Source organism: Diadema setosum, chromosome 8 (genome assembly GCF_964275005.1).
Source record: "Diadema setosum chromosome 8, eeDiaSeto1, whole genome shotgun sequence".
Taxonomy (NCBI): Eukaryota; Metazoa; Echinodermata; class Echinoidea; order Diadematoida; family Diadematidae; genus Diadema; species Diadema setosum.
In genome coordinates this window covers 39,227,830-39,246,909 of record NC_092692.1, presented here as the reverse complement: position 1 = coordinate 39,246,909, position 19,080 = coordinate 39,227,830, and the positions used below count along the sequence as shown (strand labels likewise).

The window sequence follows — 19,080 nt, the reverse complement described above, 5'->3', positions numbered from 1 at the left end:
GAAGATTGATTCAATCGCGCTCGCCGTGTCTTCCCATGTGGCCTGGCCTTTAACCCGTTGAGGACGAGTCCCGAGTATACTCGGGCAGGTGTCTATGGGAAATGCGTGTTGTAGCAAAATCAAACCGTCCTCAACGGGTTAAAAGGAAATTCCATCCTGATATCAAGTTGCATTGTATGACAACACAAAATTCAGAGAAGTAAATCAGTAAAAATCATGGAGAAAAAAAAAATCAGTCACAAAAAAAAGATATGAACTGTTAAAGTTTAGATAGTAAGACAAAATTGGCAGCTTCTGTGTGAAATACGCGTTGAGAAGCTCTCCATTCAGTTTGTACACCAGCAATTCACCCACTTTCATTTTTCACCCAAGAAAAATGTTCTCTTGACCTATTCTTGGATTGTAATCATGGTAATATCTTCCTGTATGTCCTTACAAGGTTAAGTTCTGCCTGTGCCTAAATATTTGAAAAAAAAGAAAGAAAATTAGTGACATTTGTGTACAAAACAAATGGAGAGAGCTCTGCTCATCCACCTACATTGCAGATTACACACAGTTGGCAATTTGTCTTTCATACTCTCTCACAACCTTTCTGTGTGTGTCCAGTGTTTTTCCCATATTTTCACTAATATACTTCTCTGATTTTGCTGTTGTCACATGAAGCAGCATAATACCAGGATGGAGCTTCCCTTTAATACTGATCTCAGGGAGTACTTCAAAATTGCATAAATATATAAGTCTTGCCCTCATCATACAAGTGTATGTCTAATGCTTTCAACTTGGTTCACTCAGATAGATGAATCTGAATCACATTAGTCCTACCTGTTTGAAACCTTGGCCAGTGAGTGTGCCCTCTTTCCACACAGCAGTGTGAAGTACTGTCAAGAGGAGAGAACGGAGCAAGGCACTTATCAGATGACTGCAAAAAACTGTGTCCACTGTCACTTGAGAGCAAGAAGGGTGCTAGTGCACAACCAGGCTGGCACTTACACCCTTCTGTTTCTCATCCAGGAACAAGCAAATCTAACACTACCAGCATTGGAGTCCACACAAGATAGGGAGACTAATTTACATCAGTACAAAGGAATAGAAGGTAAAAATATTACTCATATAAAAGTTCAAGTATGCCCCATACAACTGTTTGCTGAGCAAGCAGAGCACAAGCGTGCGGAGCGAAGTCTGCCATTACTAAGTATTGTACTGCAAGTCCCTCCTTTCAATCAGAGACATTTTATATAGTTCACCCTCTAAACTGTAACTCTTAATGTGCCATGGTGGAAACCCCCTGTGTGTCACGTTATTCGGAGACACCAACGTTGTCATGCTTTGGGAAAATATTCTGTTTGTAAAATTCATGGATTTTTTATAGATTTCTGTTTAGCTGGACACGTGGTGAGCAAAGTGGTAGAGAAAATGCCAAGCTTTAAAATTGTATGACAAATCTGTTATTGCTTTTCTTTGAAATGACCAGGAACTACATTATTGTACAAAGGCATGACATCTGTGCACAAAATAGTGACAGAAACTTAGAATTTGCACACAAATTCAGGAGATAACACCACTTGCTAGTCAATCATCACATAAAATTCAAACTATAAGTGAGAGGAACGAAATCACGAGAAACGCTTTCATTGTATTGTGGCATTTGGCGATTTATCAATCGGGTTAGGCGGGTTTGTGCGTTTGAGCAGAATATGCAAAGTTGGTACGCCACAGACTGAGTCGGGCGTGCGAACGTGGCACATAAAGAGTTAAAGGTAGTGAGCACAAAACCTCTCTGACTATTCTACAAACCATGCAGCAATATTCAAGTGTTCCTATTACTTTTTCCTACACTTACCGCAGTTTATATGTATCACTGGTTTCCATGTCATTTGCAAGGTTTTTTTTTTTTTCAGCAGTTCTTTGATGTGATAAATTTGTGTTTAACCCGCTGAAGAGTCTCGAGAATACTCAGGCAGGTGTCCAGAGACTCCAACCCCAAGTAACTTCTGATCTGGAGATTCTCCCGCCTGAAACCCCTAGCAAACGGGAGACCCAAGTTTATGTGAGCGAAGCGCGAAGTTCCTAGGGTTATAGAAGCTCTCTGGTGCTATCTAAGGCTTATTTTTGCAATATACGATAGCAATAAGTAAGAAATCCTATCCAACGGGAGACATTGAGCCAGGGCGGGAGAAATTAAATCTCAAACGGGAGAACGGGAGATTTTGCAAAAGTGGGTTTTCGGCGGGAGATCTCTCGTCGAAAACGGGAGAGTTGGAGTCTCTGGGTGTCTATGGGAAATGCATATCACAGCAATATCAGTACATCCTCAACGGGCTAAGGTGAACTTAACTAACCATGCTTAGAGACATATTCAAGGGTCTTACAGTGTGAGCTTGAATATTCACAAGAAATGATGGTCGCATCATAAGGAAAGAGCTTTCAAAACTCTGTCAAATTGTGTCACAAACAAAACTTTGATTTGCGGCAAAATTTCATGCTAGGGCCCTTCTGCCTGGCAGGTCACAAAATGACAATAGGTGTTAGAGGCCTCTAGCTTTCTCTAAACCTGGAGTACTAGGCGCGGTCAGACTGGCAAAAGATTGAGAAGTTTAACATCGCGAAGTCGTCGCGATCTTCTGTTGTGTGGTGACACTGGCAGCCAAACTTGGATCAAGAAGTTTGGGTCATTGGTATGTGCGCACAAGAAAGAAGAGAGAACGCACCATCAGATGGCTAGTGATTGTGACGTAACAATGCACATCTGTACATGACAATGGCCTCGCGCTTCGGAGACACCGCCCACAAACATATCGAGAAGTTTGGTGGGGGTGAGGGAAACATCCCTAGTTGGAGTGGGACGTTTCGCGAGAAGTTTTGCGGGAAGTTTGCAGTCACACTGGCAAAACTTTGAGATCTTACAGATTGCAAACTTAATCCTCTTGATCTTTTGCCAGTCTGACCGCGCAAAATGTGTCACATGTGAACCTAACTTGAGGCATCTTCTCTGACTCACCTCCTCTGAATGATGAAACATTGGGCAGTACATACTCTCTAGGAGACTGAAGACATACTCATAGGCTCTGTGAACAGGAATCAACAGACATGATGGGATGTTATATCACAATCCAGCAACAGCCCTTCACCTGCCAAAGTCCACACAATTGCCTGTACATTTCATTTCTTTTCATTTATCTAATTTCCAGCCAAAAGGTAAATGCAAATAGACATTTACATGTAAATACACGTAACTATACAAAATCAATACAACATTGCAATCACAGAAGATACTCTGAAATGAAATACAATGTACAATAAAGGCAAATTTTATGACAAACAATGAATCAAAACTGATTGGAAATTGAGGCGACTACTAAAAAGCAAAGCTTGGAGTTGGCAGCCTCCTCAAAACAATATCTAATTACTCCACCTGCTAGACTACCTGTAGGCCACTTTACTTAAAAGGGAAAGGTAAGACATACACACACAAACAACACAATGAAGCTCTCTTGTGGGAAAAAAATATTAATGTGAAAGGAAAAACAGGAAGAAACTGATGACAGGGAATGATGGGAAAAATCGAAGACAAAACCTACAATGTATATATTCCTTTGCAAAAATAAAACAACACGAAAAGCTTAATAATGTACACTGTAAATGTCAACATCTTTATGGGATTATTCTATCATTTTCATTTTTTTTTTTTTTTTTTTTTTGCTGTGCAGCTTCAAAACAAATTTGCAATTGCTTGCTTGTATGTTTTCATTCAATTCAAAGAAAAGACACAAGGTGATTCGACATTTCCATTCATGAAAATTGAATGTGAGGTCTCCACAGAAACAACTGCATACAATGTTATGTACACCCATGCATTCAATCAATACCCGTGCTACTACTATTACTAGGGCACATGTGCACACACACACACACTCACTCAAACCAGGGAGGTACCACTGACGAAGAACAAAGTGCAACTTCAGTACTGTATACGCCGAATATTTCGGAGGCTTTTATTTTCGCGAATTTCGCGTGTCAGCTGCTATTCGTGAAATTAAAAACACGCGAAAATATTGACTCTGATGCCGATATGAATGTGACGTACGCGTACACATTTCTCTGTTCAGTACAGGACTCCATGATTGCAAATTTAACCACTCGCGAAATTGTCGGGCAGTCCCAATTGCGAAAATTTAGACTCGCGAAATATATGGCGTATACAGTACTTGTACATGTGTAAGTTTTCAGGAGAAGAACTCACTCAAACAGTGACTTTGTCTTCCTCATCTCTACAATCTTCTCATAATGCCCAGTCACAACTGTGAACAGAGAGACAATATGTGGTTAACAAATCAAATATAAAGGAAACTGGGCAAATTATAGCACAAATACTGTAAAAGTGGATGTTTTTGTGCGACTAATTTTTCCCGATCGGCCTGCTAAGAAGAGTTTCGTGAGCTTTGAATTCTGCGGAATCAACACAGTACGTACAGGAACATCTAGTATGCTAAAAAATTTGCGTGCTTTTATTTTCGTGCTAGTTTCTGGTTGCGTGAAATGCGCGAAAATTTCAACACTGCAAAAATTTCCACTTTTACAGTAGAAGGGGCGCAGGACATGGAAGCACTGAGGACATGAATAGCCATCTGTAGCTAAAGATAGTACACTTTGCGCTAAAAAATATAGAATGAATCAAATGACTACCCTAATTTTCCACTAGGGCTGTAAAAATTCAAAAGAAGTACCACATTCCAACTGATTGACAAATTGCCCTACATCGACGTAAATAAGCACTGAATTGATCAGTGTTTTAGTAGTAGCCATGATAAAAAATCATGGGTGTACATACTCGAGAAGGATTCGAACCTACGACCTCCTGATCACCGGACAGGCGTCATCTCCACTAGACCACCGAGCTTTCGCCCGACAGCAAGTGTTGGTTCTAATCCTTATAGCATGCAGCGGGTACTGCTTTGTTATTCAAATTCATGAAATTCTTCCGTCGAGATGTTTTCATTGCAACTGATTGACAAATTGCCCTACATCGACGTAAATAAGCACTGAATTGATCAGTGTTTCAGTAGTAGCCATGATAAAAAATCATGGGCGTACATACTCGAGAAGGATTCGAACCTACGACCTCCTGATCACCGGACAGGCGTCATCTCCACTAGACCACCGAGCTTTCGCCCGACAGCAAGTGTTGGTTCTAATCCTTATAGCATGCAGCGGGTACTGCTTTGTTATTCAAATTCAAATTCATGAAATAAGGATTAGAACCAACACTTGCTGTCGGGCGAAAGCTCGGTGGTCTAGTGGAGATGACGCCTGTCCGGTGATCAGGAGGTCGTAGGTTCGAATCCTTCTCGAGTATGTACGCCCATGATTTTTTATCATGGCTACTACTAAAACACTGATCAATTCAGTGCTTATTTACGTCGATGTAGGGCAATTTGTCAATCAGTTGCAATGAAAACATCTCGACGGAAGAATTTCATGAATTTGAATAACAAAGCAGTACCCGCTGCATGCTATAAGGATTAGAACCAACACTTGCTGTCGGGCGAAAGCTCGGTGGTCTAGTGGAGATGACGCCTGTTCGGTGCTCAGGAGGTCGTAGGTTCGAATCCTTCTCGAGTATGTACGCCCATGATTTTTTATCATGGCTACTACTAAAACACTGATCAATTCAGTGCTTATTTACGTCGATGTAGGGCAATTTGTCAATCAGTTGCAATGAAAACATCTCGACGGAAGAATTTCATGAATTTGAATAACAAAGCAGTACCCGCTGCATGCTATAAGGATTAGAACCAACACTTTCTGTCGGGCGAAAGCTTGGTGGTCTAGTGGAGATGACGCCTGTCCGGTGATCAGGAGGTCGTAGGTTCGAATCCTTCTCGAGTATGTACGCCCACGATTTTTTATCATGGCTACTACTAAAACACTGATCAATTCAGTGCTTATTTACGTCGATGTAGGGCAATTTGTCAATCAGTTGCAATGAAAACATCTCGACGGAAGAATTTCATGAATTTGAAGTACCACATTCTTTTATGCTGTGTACAAACTACAAGTATAGTGCCCTGGTTTGTTTCTTCATATGCTCAACACATAGGTACATACAAGGGATTAAAATTGACAAAGTGATGTGTTTTCATAAATCTCCAATATTTCACTATCACTAGATCATCATAAAAATAGGAACACAACATTTTAAATAACTTCTTCTTTCCCTAAAAAGGTTTATCACCAAAAGAAACAGTTGTTTGGTATCCATTTCAAGTAACATGAATAGAATCTACATGATAATTTACGATGTGATTCTCCATAACTGCGATGAGCTTTAATCAAACAGATACGGGTAAAAAGAGAGACATCTTACTATTCCGGACTGCATCTACAATTTCTTTGTCAAAGTTGATGCTGTCCAAAGCATGTGGGTCAAAGTAGAGATTGTAGAGTTCCTTGGCCTCAAGGTGAAGGTCTCTTTTCTGCTGGTCAGTCATGTCCGGAACAAGGCTTCGACGGTTAAAGTCCTCTAGAATCAGTGATAACATTCAGAAAGAATCAAACTGAGTGAAGATGAAAGAAAGATTTTGATCTCATAAGGTTTTTCAAGAATGGCACTTGCATGGTTAGGTCTAAAAAGCTTATATCTGTTGAAAGGGATGGAATGTCTTGCTTGTTACAGACTACTTTAATCCACTAATCCCTAATTATGCCACCATGGTCTTCCTGTTGAACTGAGGCACATTGTTATGCCAGAGTAGACTAACTTGGGGGATTAACTCAAAGCTTATGACAAAATTTGGCAATATACATCTTTGTGACTTTGCCCAGAAAAGGTACATTGTAAATATGCACGTTTCATATGAATCGCACATTTTTCTTTTTTAATAGCAAGGCTCACTACTGACACACTGCGAAACTGGAAATATTCGCGGCATGAAATTTTTACGAATTTGAGCCGACGGCTTTTTTTCACAGCATGAAACTTCTGTGACTAGCCACAGGCATTTTATGCATATAATGTAGACAAGAACTTTCGTGTGCATTAATTTTCAAATTTCACAAATCTTGGCGCTTGCAAAATCAAAATGCACATGAAAATTTCTGGTTTGGCAGTACAGTAAGAGATATTCAATATACCATATTTTTGAGGATACTGACCGACTGTCAAGCAAAACTGCAGGAGGTTGAGGGCACCCTCTCTCCGCATGAATTGTAGAAAGGGATACAGGAGGGTGCTGTTGCTCAAAATTTCCGATGTCTCATAGTGGAGAGCCTGATATGAATAGAGCGAAAAATGGCTTCATTCTGATCAAAACTCACATTCTCATATAGCTAAGAGTAATGCAAACATGGGAAAAGATGCCGTACACTGCTTTAAACGCAGCCTGTTAAATCAAACTCTTTCAAAACATACAAACATTACGGCCTGAATTCACAAAGGTGGTGCAATCTTTGTCCATGGTTAAAATCATGGACAAAGACGGTAGTTTTGTATGGGGCGCCAAGTGTCACATGTCCTATTTTGTTACAAAATCAGTCATTTTGTAGATGAAATGTTCCTTTCGTTACGAAATATTAACATTTCCTTGACGGAATGGTCATTTTGTTGACGAAATGACTGATGTTGTATAAAAGTATTGCCAAAGGTCTCAGTTGAAAATTTTTCCTTGTTTGTGAATGTGAACAACTGAGACTCACTCACTTTCCTCAATATACGATCCCATTCTCTCAGATTGGCGTGTGCCAGCTATGTCGACTAGTGGGAAATCAATTCTCTCACATCAGTGATCGATCTCATCAAACAGGTTAACTGCAACTGATTGTGGCAAAATGAACTTTTATCCAACTGATAAGCTCATAGTGGTACTGTGTAGATGCATTCGAAAGTTAGCTTACAAAACAAAGAAAACTAAAAAAGAAAAAGGTGTACTCACATTGTTAGCATTGACAGTCTTGGCCTCAGAGAATGCCTTCAAGATGTTGACGGGTTCAGTGGCTGGGTCATTTGATATAGCCATCTGAGTGTGGAGATTTATAATACAGTTTATCTCAAAACATCAGAATGGACCATTTCATGGATCAGGGGCGGATCCAGGGATTCCGGACAGGAGAGGCGCCTTCACAAAATTATATGGGGTCGCACCTGCCCCCTCCCCTTTCTTTTCTTTTCATTTCTTTTGTTTTAACAAAAAATAAAGAGGGGCTGCGCATCCGGTGTGCCCCCCCCTCTAGATCCGCCACCGTGGATGTAACAACTGTTTTACTCACCTCCTCTGGAATGCATTCTTTGAATACTAAGAGTCATGAAGCATTGTCATACACTACCATACTTTGTCATTCTAATGTGTTTTGTGTTTTCAGGCAGTGCCAAAGTGTTCCTCTTTATGCCATATTCACAGACTGAAACCCCTTTCAGACTTGTCACTCAGGGGATTACCCACAAGATTAACTAGGGATTTAACAGGAAACACTCAAAACAATTTTATTTCATACTGGCAAATGAAAGAAACATTTAATTTCTCATGTGCTAGATGTTGTTACAAGCTGAAGTTTGCATAAATGACATTAACAAATACCACACTGCAATCTCCGTTTGAAGTAAGACAGTAGCAAAAAATGTCACAATTACTATATAATTTATTTGAATATCTCTGTCATGCAGGCCTACAGTGCAAACTAGCATACTGTGTATTGAAATGATTCTGCAACACTGCACATCATTGCAGGTATTAAAGCAGTTATTTTATTCTGAACTTTAGACTAATAATACAATAATTTAAATACATTCCAAATTTAGCCATGATGCCATTCTTCTTAATTGGAATAAAAGAAAACAATTACTGTAAAGTGGAAATTTTCGCAGTGTTGAAATTTTCACGCATTTCGCGCAACCAGAAGCTAGCGCGAAAATAAAAGCGCACAAATATTTTTGCGTGCCATATGTTCCAGTAGTTGATGTCTTGATTACGTAGAATTAAAAACATGTGAAACACTTCTTACCCGGCCAAGTGCGAAAAATTAGTCGCGCGAAAATATCCACTCTTACAGTATATACGCAACAAGACAGAGATCTTTCCTCATCATCAAGGGGTGGAGTTGAATGTTGAATTTGAGTTTCATAACTTACTGGCTCTTTGTCAAAGAAAATCTCAAGAAGTTTGTTGACAACATCCTGTGCGAAAAGAGAGTGATTGAGATTAAAAATGAATTTCAATCACATCGGCATAGACTATGAAGATGGAAGAATGAGTGGTTTTCTGCATTTGATCGCAATAACCTTATCACTTTGGGTTAACTACAATGTTCAAATGGGAAAATCATCACTTGGAATGCGATACATTAATATCATGAAATCACAGAAAACATCAGCTGAATTTAACAACAGAAACTGTAAGAGATATACTGACGATGATAATGAATATAATAATGATGGTAATGATGCTTTTACAATTTTTTTTAATAATTACTGCTATTTAGTTTATCACAAGAAACCAACTGCTTTCGTAGAGAACACAGATTTCTCTTTAAGTCTTATTCAAAGATAGTGATCGTGTATTCCTGTCAGCTCTCAAAAATGAGAAATGATCAGTCCAAGCTCAGCGTGGAAGAATACAGAGAATTATGAATTCAACATGTTATGAGAGTGGACAGTGGCAACACCTGCTGTAATAAGTTTACGGAATAAATTGAATAAAAATTTTATTACAGTGTAACAACCTTTGGGCTCCTTGCCCATGACCTCCAACCCTCCCCTTTTGTTTTCTTTGTTCTGTGTCCTAACCCTCCCCTGACCGTTCTTGTTATGTGTAGTCCTTATATGTGATTGCCTTCCCTGCCCGTTTGTCATTTTGCCTCTGACGAAGATTCTGCTAGGATCAAAAGCTCAGGCCCCTTTTGACTCCGTAAAATTTTATCATAAACATCAGGTTAAATGAGAATTGGTTTCTAGGGTGGGAAATGGTGTCTTCAATGAGGATTGGTGTTTGGAATGAAGAATGAGGTATGGACCCTGTTTTATCAAAAGATAAAATCGATTTTAAATTTCCTTACCACACAGGCTGCCATAGACTTACAGTTGAAATCAACTATATCAGCAATTTTAACTCTTTATAAAACAGGGTCCTTGGCTCTGTTTTATGAAGAGTTAAAATTGATTATAAAGTGGATTTCTATGATAAGTCTATGGCAGTCTGTGTGTTAAGGAAATTTAAAATCAATTTTATCTTTTGATAAAACAGAGCCCTTGGATGATAAAGGTTGTCTAGGAAGGATTTTTCATCCTACAACTCATTCCTCATCCCAGACCTTCTTTTTCAGACATCATACCTCATTTTTATCTTTAGTGCTTAAATCTTACAAACACACTCATAATTTGCATAGTTCCAAGGACACTCTTCTCTTACACATTCCAACATGTAAAACAAAAGTAGCAATGGGAGACAAAGCATTTGCCTGTGCAGCTCCCAAACTCTGGAATGACCTACCATTAGAAGTCAGGAAATTCTCAACTTTAAATCACAACTCAAAACACATCTTTTCATTGAACTGTTTATTATCATCAAGTACATCAGAAGCTTTTGCAGCACGGAAGAATATAGTACGTTTTGTGCTTTATAAAATCATATTATTATCATCATCATTATCGTTATTATTATTATTATTATGATTATTATTATGATTATTATTATTATGATCATGATTATTATTATTATTATTATTATTATTATTATTATTATTATTATTATTATTATTATTATTATTACTACTACTATTATTTATTTATTTATTTATTTATTTATTTTTTTTTATTTCTATTTATTGATTTATTTTTTCCAGGCACCATTTTCCATCCCATGCCCCACTGGTATATGCCTAACCCCTATTCCTCGTTTCAAACAGTCACTCTCGTTTCAGAACCCATTTCTCATTCTGGACCCCTCCCTTTTCCCAGGACACAAGGCCTCACTCAAACTCTCATTCTCATTCGTGGACAGCATTCATCACACCAGACCCCATTTCTCATTTCTGGTAGGACGTGGAATAGGATCTGGAGTAGTGGAATAGAATAAGGAATAGGGTCTCAGATGGGGAATTGGTAACAACACTTACCGGATTAGCAATGACATCCATGGCAGGCATAATAACAGACCTAGACAGTAATTCCCTCAGAAATGATGTCGTGCACCTGTCAAAGAAAACAATCATTACATTATTGTAGCTGCTACAAACAACCAACTTAAAGGAGGAGGGGTCACAAACTAGGAATTCAATATCGGTAGTACTATATAAGCATGATTCACATATACATGTATGCTTTCAAATACACCATAGGTACATCATTCAGAAAAAAAAAGAAATATGCGGTAAAACCACAAGATTTTCTATGATGACATTCCAAAATATTTCATTACTTGATTGGTCTCTCTAAACACTGCATACCAATAAGAATAAAAGAAAAATTACTATGCAATCGTTCACAGGCTACTTGAAATGGGCTGTAGCCACATAAAATGGAGGAAATGTTCATATAGAACCTGCCATTCAAGACACATATCACTTCCTTCACATGTGACTGTATACATCCATGCCCATACATCCATAGATGCCATACCTACCTGCTAGTTTGGGGCTGATTAGGAACAATGAAAGGGAAGAGAAGTTCGCATAGATGTCTGATGTACTCCAGCTCTGCATGCCGGTTTCTTGCTGCCACATGAAGATGGCTGCCATATTGCTTCAGAGTCAGCTCCTGCATGTCTTGGCCCCACCTCGCTGCAAAGACAAGTTGGACGCAGGTAAAAACCTTTAACCCTTATTGTGTTTCCTTCCTTGATCGGCAGGTGCACTGCAATGCTTTCTTGGCCAGTTGGTACAGATGTTTGGAAGCTAATTGTCAACTAGAGAAGCACTCTGAGAGCGCAGACCTCCGCCAAGCAGCTCATTTCCACCACTGATCTTGTTCTTTCATTGAGATTAGTGGTTTCTACTCGTACGTCACCCGATTTCCCAATGTAGAAGCCTTTTTGGCTGTGTTTATCAACTTTCCCCTGTTTAAACGGCTTTCGATAGCCCTTTCGATAGCCCTTTCGAGAGCCCTTTCCAAAGCCTAACTGCCTGTACTATTAATGTGCCGCTTGTTTTCTAAGAAGGGATGGTGAAAAGCAATTACCATCATAAAGACATATCTTCCTTTGAGAGTGACGAGTCATGATGCAATGTCACATGAATCAATTGTCTTCCTATCTGTGAGGCAGATCCAGTTTAGCACATACTTCAAATATTTCTGAGTGGCGGCATGAGACTTTGGCTGCGTTTATCAACTTTCCCCTGTTTAAACGGCTTTCGATAGCCCTTTCCAAAGCCCTTTAGAAACGGCTTTCAAAATAGTTGCTTTTATCAACTCTCTTCGCGAACACGACTTTTTAACTGGCCTGTCACTGCACAGCTGCATCGCGCCATTCGACCCGAGGAGAAGTACAAGTACTGAAGTACAAGACTACAAAGCCGTTTCAAAACAGCTTTGCGTTTATCAACTTCCAAAAGGCTTTTACAAACAGGTTTCTGAAAACCTGTTTAGGAAACCTGTTTGGATAGCCACAAATTTGGGGCTTTCGAAAAGGCTTTCCTAAAGGGCTTTCAAAGCAGCTTTGCGTTTATCAACTCGTAAAAATTCCTTGAAAGCTGTTTGGATAACCTGTTTCTGCCGAGAAAGGAGAGTTGATAAACGCAGCCTTTTGTAAAGGCTTTCCTAAAGGGCTTTCAAAACAGCTTTGCGTTTATCAACTCGTAAAAATTCCTTGACAGCTGTTTGGATAACCTGTTTCTGCCGAGAAAAGGAGTTGATAAATGCACCCTTTGTTATGTCATCAACTTCCAGCTGCACGGCGCGCCTCGCCTTAGCAAAAAAGAGAGCACGTGCTTAAAGTGCGCGTATGAAAACCTAAAAAATATGCAGCCTGAACTCCCAAGTTCATTTCCCCTACCTGCCAAAATATAAAAAATCCTTAGTTCACAAAATCCACAATAAAATTGTCAGATCACTACCAAAATTTAATCAACTGTTACTTGCGTCATTCTCAACCAGTATCGGAAGTTTCATCTAAATCTGTTCACAACTTTCTAAGTTATTTTGCACACGGACAAACAAACAGTAATGAAAACATAACCTCCTCCCTTGGTGGACGTAATTGATAGAGATTACATAATTCACTTAATTCCTATTGCATCACCATGGCCTTCCCATTGGACTGAGGCATATTATTACATCTTGGTGGGCTCGCGAACTTTACAACTACAATGTACTGTATACGCTATAATTTTCGCGTACATAAATTTTCGCGAATTGCCGATGTCACACATTTTCGCGAGTGGTTAAATTCGCGAATGGGGGACCAGACAAAATATGAAGTGGCAAAGAAAGTGTGAATTTTCAACTTACTAGCAACGAATGCTACCACAGCGACTGGGCTGTGTATACTAAATGTAGTAACCGTTAGTTAGACGTGGGCATGCATATGTACGTAAACAAGCTTAGCCAGTATGGTCTGTTCGGTAAGCCGTAAAATGTTCGTATCGTCAAGGCAAGGGATTCATTTTGGAAGGTAATATTTTCGCATGTTGTTAATTTCGCGAATAGCTCCCGACTCGCGAAATTCGCGAAAATAAAACCCACGCAAAATATATAGCGTATACAGTAGGTCAAGTTCTGATGGATTACTGAATGCTGTTGAAAAGGCATGGCAAGTTACATTAAAGTGAAAAGTCAAGGCACAAAAAAATGGCTAATGTCTCCTTGTATCACATTTTGAGAGTTCCACTATTCACACCATTTTTTTCACTCTCCTACATTCCAAATGTAATACAAAGAAGAAATTGTGAGTAAAGTATGGCTATAAAAATGCTCTTAGTAACAATGTTGCTTTATCAACCCTCATAATAGCAACTGTAACAGCTTTATTCGAATGACATGACAGCAACACATGACAGCAACAATTCACTGTTGGAACTTCCAACACATATCCCATTAATTATACACACTGCAAAACATTTAATTTGTACAGAAGCAGGGTAAGAACCCTTACACTGCATATGCCACAAAAATGCTGAAAAACAGCTTATTTGTTTGGTTTTATCATCTTGAACAGCTTCTGCAAATGTAAGAAGAACTATTGTTTGCACAAATTTGACCTGCTTAGAACAGAAGACTGTGATGAAATCATGTACACACATGTACATTCTGTATTTATCATTTCACAAAAATCATATGATCTACAACCCAATATATCATATATCACATATTGTAAATCATGCATAGCAAATGCAGATTAAAGATACTCCATTAAAGCAACTATACTTCCACAAAACAAAGGTATAAATACATCTTGAGTGGACATGATATTCTTGAATGAACTGAGTATACACCTTGTCATTGTAGTCAGCTCGTCTTCATGACATTGAAGTAACATGGGTATCCTAAAGGGAGAATACAACATATGTTGTTATTGTACATGATCATGCACTTTAAAGAAAACAATAATTGCCACATGTTGCCAAGGTGATCAAGTCAAAAACATGTTACAAATGCACACTTTGAAAACGACACATACCTTTCTTCTTCGCTCTCAGGTAGACATCCAGGTGGCTTAAAGCTGCTTTTATTAGCTTGTCAAGAATGACAGTTGGCAGGTCAATCTAGCGGAAAGAGGAAACATACTTTGCCTTTTATTTTGTTGGAAGACTAGTCGTGAGAATACTTGGACAGGTGTCTATGGGAAGCATGTGTTATAGCAAAATCATATTTCTCAATGGCCCGAATTCAGGAAGGTGGTACAATTGAAACCATGGACAATTTGTATGGAGCCCCAAGTGTCGCATGGCCTATTTCATAACAAAATCAGTCATTGCATCAATGAAATAACATTTTGTCGACGAAATGACTGATTTCGTAATGAAATAGGCCATGCGACACTTGGCGCTCCATACAAATTGTCCATGGTTTAAACCATGGTTTCGATTGTACCATCTTCGTGAATTCAGGCCAATGGGTTCAGATTTTGACACTGTGCACTTTGATATTGGGCAACATCTAAACCTACATGTTCTCATTATGATTGCACACCCATTGTTTGTTATTTGTGACCCGCCACGACAAAAGGATCCTAAAGTCGCTGACAGCCGAGTTGAGAAAATCGAGTTAGAAGTCAAATCATCAAAATCGGTCAAAACCATCAAATTTCTGTTTTAGGCATACAACGTAACTTTACAGTCTAGTGTTTCATGTATCATCTGCTAAAATTTAAAAGCCAAATGATCAAAGAAAAGGCAAGAAATCAGTGTTTTCTCTGGGCCATGATTTTCCAACTTTCAATGGAAAAGAAACGTGTCCAAAGATTTGGGTCTAGCGCCGCAGATAGACTTCGCCCCTAACAACGAAGAAGTGATCTTATTGGTCAGTGCATGGATTTCTAGTTACTGATTGGTCGTGCGTAGACAGCTGGCGCTAAGCTTGAATGAACATTGCAAAGGTTGCTAGGAACATACCTTCTATTGTTAAGAGGTGAAAACTGTTTTACCTCACCTTGATCACTATTGCGTTAGAAGGAAAACCTTGAAAGTGGTTTTCCTGAAATGCTTATTTCCTCGACCACTCAACATGCTGTCATAAAATCACTGATATCTGCTCAACTGAGTACTTTTATGAGTGAATATCAAAATAGAGTGGAAGAGCATGGGAATAATACCACGTCATTTTCAGAAAATTGACCTCCCCCGACTTTCGGATGATTTTTTCCTCTGATGAAGATTCTGCTGGGAGCAAAAACTCAGAGCCTTTTGACTCAATTTTATGCTTTCACAGATAAGCAGTTTTTAGCAGTCATTTTTGTTTCTTTTTATTTGGTTATTTCAAGCATACAAAATGTAAAATATAACACAGAGTTGTCATCAAGGCAATACAACTCTCCCATTGGTTTAAATACAAAAAAAAAAAAACCTTTGCAAGAATCATGTTTGGTTGACTATGACCCCCACCCACCCTCCCCCCCCCCAAAAAAAAAAAAAAGAAGAAATTTAGGTCAAGTTTTTACTATCCCATAAAAATTTGATCCACAGGATTCATTCTGTTTTCATCTGGTTTCAAAGTTGAAACAAAGTCAAGTGGAGATTCATCTGCAGGTCAGGAGGGGGACTTTGAGGAGCGATGACATCATCACTTTACACTCGTTGAATATTGACCTCCAGGTATCTCACCTGTTTGAGTCTTCTCAAGATGACGGACACGGTGTATCTCAGGGTGGTCCTAAGCTCTCTCACAAACTCCTCATCATTGCTGATTGACTCACTGCAGTAAGGAGAAATGAAAAGTTACCTCACTCACCTTTAATTCTAATCCTTTGGAATGATGCAATTGTGGGTTGGTCGATGGAGGTGCACTGACTTTGACTTTCAGTATCTATTTGTTACATTGTATCTATTGTTTGAATTATATATATATTTTTTTGTATTTTTTTATAATTTTCGAGTAAATATTCATTTTTCGGTACACTGTGCGCTTAAAAACATCTGTATATGTGCCTCATAAATGTATTGTATTATTATTTTATCATTATTAATCCCTCAAGTCATGGGATTACTTTGCTGTAGAAGTCACCACTCTGACATCACAAAATTGGCAACTCCTGAGATTTACTGCAAATCTTACACTTGAGAAGGATCAGATGGAACTTCTCAAATCCAACAATTCAGCATTTCAAAAAAATTGTCATTCTACGAGAAAAACAGGGACTACTATCTTCTGAAATGTGTTGCCAATGTTTGGAATGAGTTGTAGATCTAGTATTTTCGACGCAACTGAAACAATACAATTATAACTGTATACATAAAAATATTTGCAGCAAGGAGCTCAAACTCATAACAATGTCAGGGACAGGGATGACATCTTAAATCAATATAAAGTGACAACTGAAAAATGACACCACAGGAGAAACATGTTACTGTTTAGTATAGGCCCTTTTACATGAATAAAGCTTTTGGGTCTTCGCCTTTGTTATGTATGATTATGCACTGTTGGCTTGCCATAGTGTGGTTGCTATGACGACGGGCTCCGAATAAATGATGGCTACTAACGGGACGTGTCCGTGTCCATTGTCGTTTGTCACATAGTAAGAACGCAACAAAACTGGCGACGAGGACGGGATATTTGTGACATTCGACTCTCTAAGTTGTAGGGGTGCAGCTAGCACAATGGCGAGTGCAAATTTGGGGCAGAACAGGGTATTTTTGCCACCGTTTAGTTCCAGCTACGACAGCACGGAAGACTGGGACTGTTACGTCGAGCGGTTCGAACTTTACCTATTAGCAAATGGGCTCGCGGTGCCTGATGAGCCAGTACAGAGCGCACGCGATCGCACTGAGGAGCGGGACCTAGCATTAGCAAGGCAGGTCACTGCCATGTTCTTACATTCTATCGGACCGAAATACTACAGTCTTGTACGAGACTTAGTAGCACCAGCCACCCCACAATCGAAGTCCTATAACGAACTGAAGATGGTTTTGCGACGTCATTTGAAATCGACGCCCATGGTTGTAGCGGAGCGACGAAAGTTCATCCGTCGTGATCAAGCGCCCGACGAGTCGACGAGTGACTACGTGGTTCAGCTGAAACATTTGAGCTTGAACTGCCAATACGGGGACAAGCTCGATGAACAGCTTCGCGATAGATTCATCAGTGGCATTTCCCACGAGCCAACTTCGCTGAAGTTAATGGAAAAGGCAACGGAAAACCCCAGACTTTCGTTCAGAGAAGCGGTGGACTACGCGCTACAGAGAGAAACAGCAGCGGGAGAGGCCCGTGCTATGCGGAACCAGAGTTCGCGGAATGGCATAGATTACAGCGGCGCTAGACCAGGAACCAGGACCAGCACCACTGTGAACGCGGTCTACGGTAAGCCGCACGGTTCTACAGGCAGCGGTAACCGCGGGAGGAAGGAACAACGCGAGTGCTATCGTTGTGGGAGGAACCATGCACCTGATCAGTGTTGGTTTAAGTCAGCAACTTGCAGATGCTGTCAGAAGAAAGGACACATTGAAAGGAAGTGCCGGAGTAAGCCAAAACCGATGAAAAATCAGAACAAAGAACACACAGACTCTAGATCCAAGACTAAGTCAAAGAGTAAAGGAAATGAAGGACAGAAAAGGAAAGGTGGTATTCATAATGTAAAGGAAAGTCGTGAATACAATGATATGTCTGGAAACAGTGAGACTGACAGTGAGCGTGATTGTTCTGACAAAGAAAGTGATGTTGAGTACGATCGCACTATGTTCAAGTTGAGGACTGAGAGTAGTTCTAAGTCTAGGACTAGGTCCAGTTCTAGGTCTGAGAGTGGTGCTATTTTGGCCCCCATCGAGATTGAAGGTAAATTGACACGAATGGAAGTCGATACAGGGTCAAGCGTAAGCATCATACCACTGTCGTACTATGAAAAGCATTTGTCCCACTTGAAAATGGACCAGACTGAGAAGTCGTTTGTGAGTTTTACAGGAGAGACAGTTGAGCCTGTTGGTAAGGTCCAAGTCCAGGTTAGGTATGGAACATACCAAGGTAGACTAGCCCTGTATGTACTGGAATGTACAGAGTACATGTTGCTAGGTCGTGAGTGGTTAGGAGTAATACCACTAGACTGGAAGTCGTTAGTCCAGACAAGTCTTGGTACTAGTACATTGGACCAGAAAGTGAACGTGCATAGGCTAAGCGATCAAGTAGTTCAGAAACACGAGAAGCTATTCGATGGACAGCTAGGTAAATTGTCCCATGCAAAGGCTAGCATAAGGGTGAAAGATGATGCTACACCAGTCAGGACTAAGCCCTACAAAGTCCCGTATGCACTAAAGGCAGGGGTAGAACAAGAACTAGACCGATTGGAGAAGTGTGGTGTACTTACACCAATAGAACACAGTGAATGGAGCACAGGCATAGTGCCTGTCCCTAAGAAAGATGGAACAGTTAGGCTGTGTGGAAACTACAAGTGCACCGTCAACCCAGTGCTTAGTCCAGTGGCACCACCCAACATAAATGTCGATGACATTTTG

The 19,080-nt window shown here is 39.8% G+C and overlaps 1 protein-coding gene across 1 annotated transcript in view; it reads right to left on the bottom strand.

Annotated features, from left to right (window-relative positions):
- The window catches only part of LOC140232260 (sorting nexin-14-like), a 56,324-nt gene that overhangs the window by 26,265 nt on the left and 10,979 nt on the right, over positions 1-19,080 (bottom strand). Inside the window, exons 5-15 of the mRNA XM_072312393.1 lie at positions 16,243-16,333; positions 14,601-14,685; positions 11,610-11,766; positions 11,104-11,179; positions 9,122-9,166; positions 7,929-8,012; positions 7,153-7,267; positions 6,365-6,520; positions 4,241-4,298; positions 2,999-3,065; positions 823-878 (exon numbers count right to left, since the gene is read on the bottom strand). Of these exons, the coding sequence (XP_072168494.1) occupies positions 823-878; positions 2,999-3,065; positions 4,241-4,298; positions 6,365-6,520; positions 7,153-7,267; positions 7,929-8,012; positions 9,122-9,166; positions 11,104-11,179; positions 11,610-11,766; positions 14,601-14,685; positions 16,243-16,333 (990 nt within the window). The remainder of the gene's footprint in view (positions 1-822; positions 879-2,998; positions 3,066-4,240; positions 4,299-6,364; positions 6,521-7,152; positions 7,268-7,928; positions 8,013-9,121; positions 9,167-11,103; positions 11,180-11,609; positions 11,767-14,600; positions 14,686-16,242; positions 16,334-19,080) is intronic.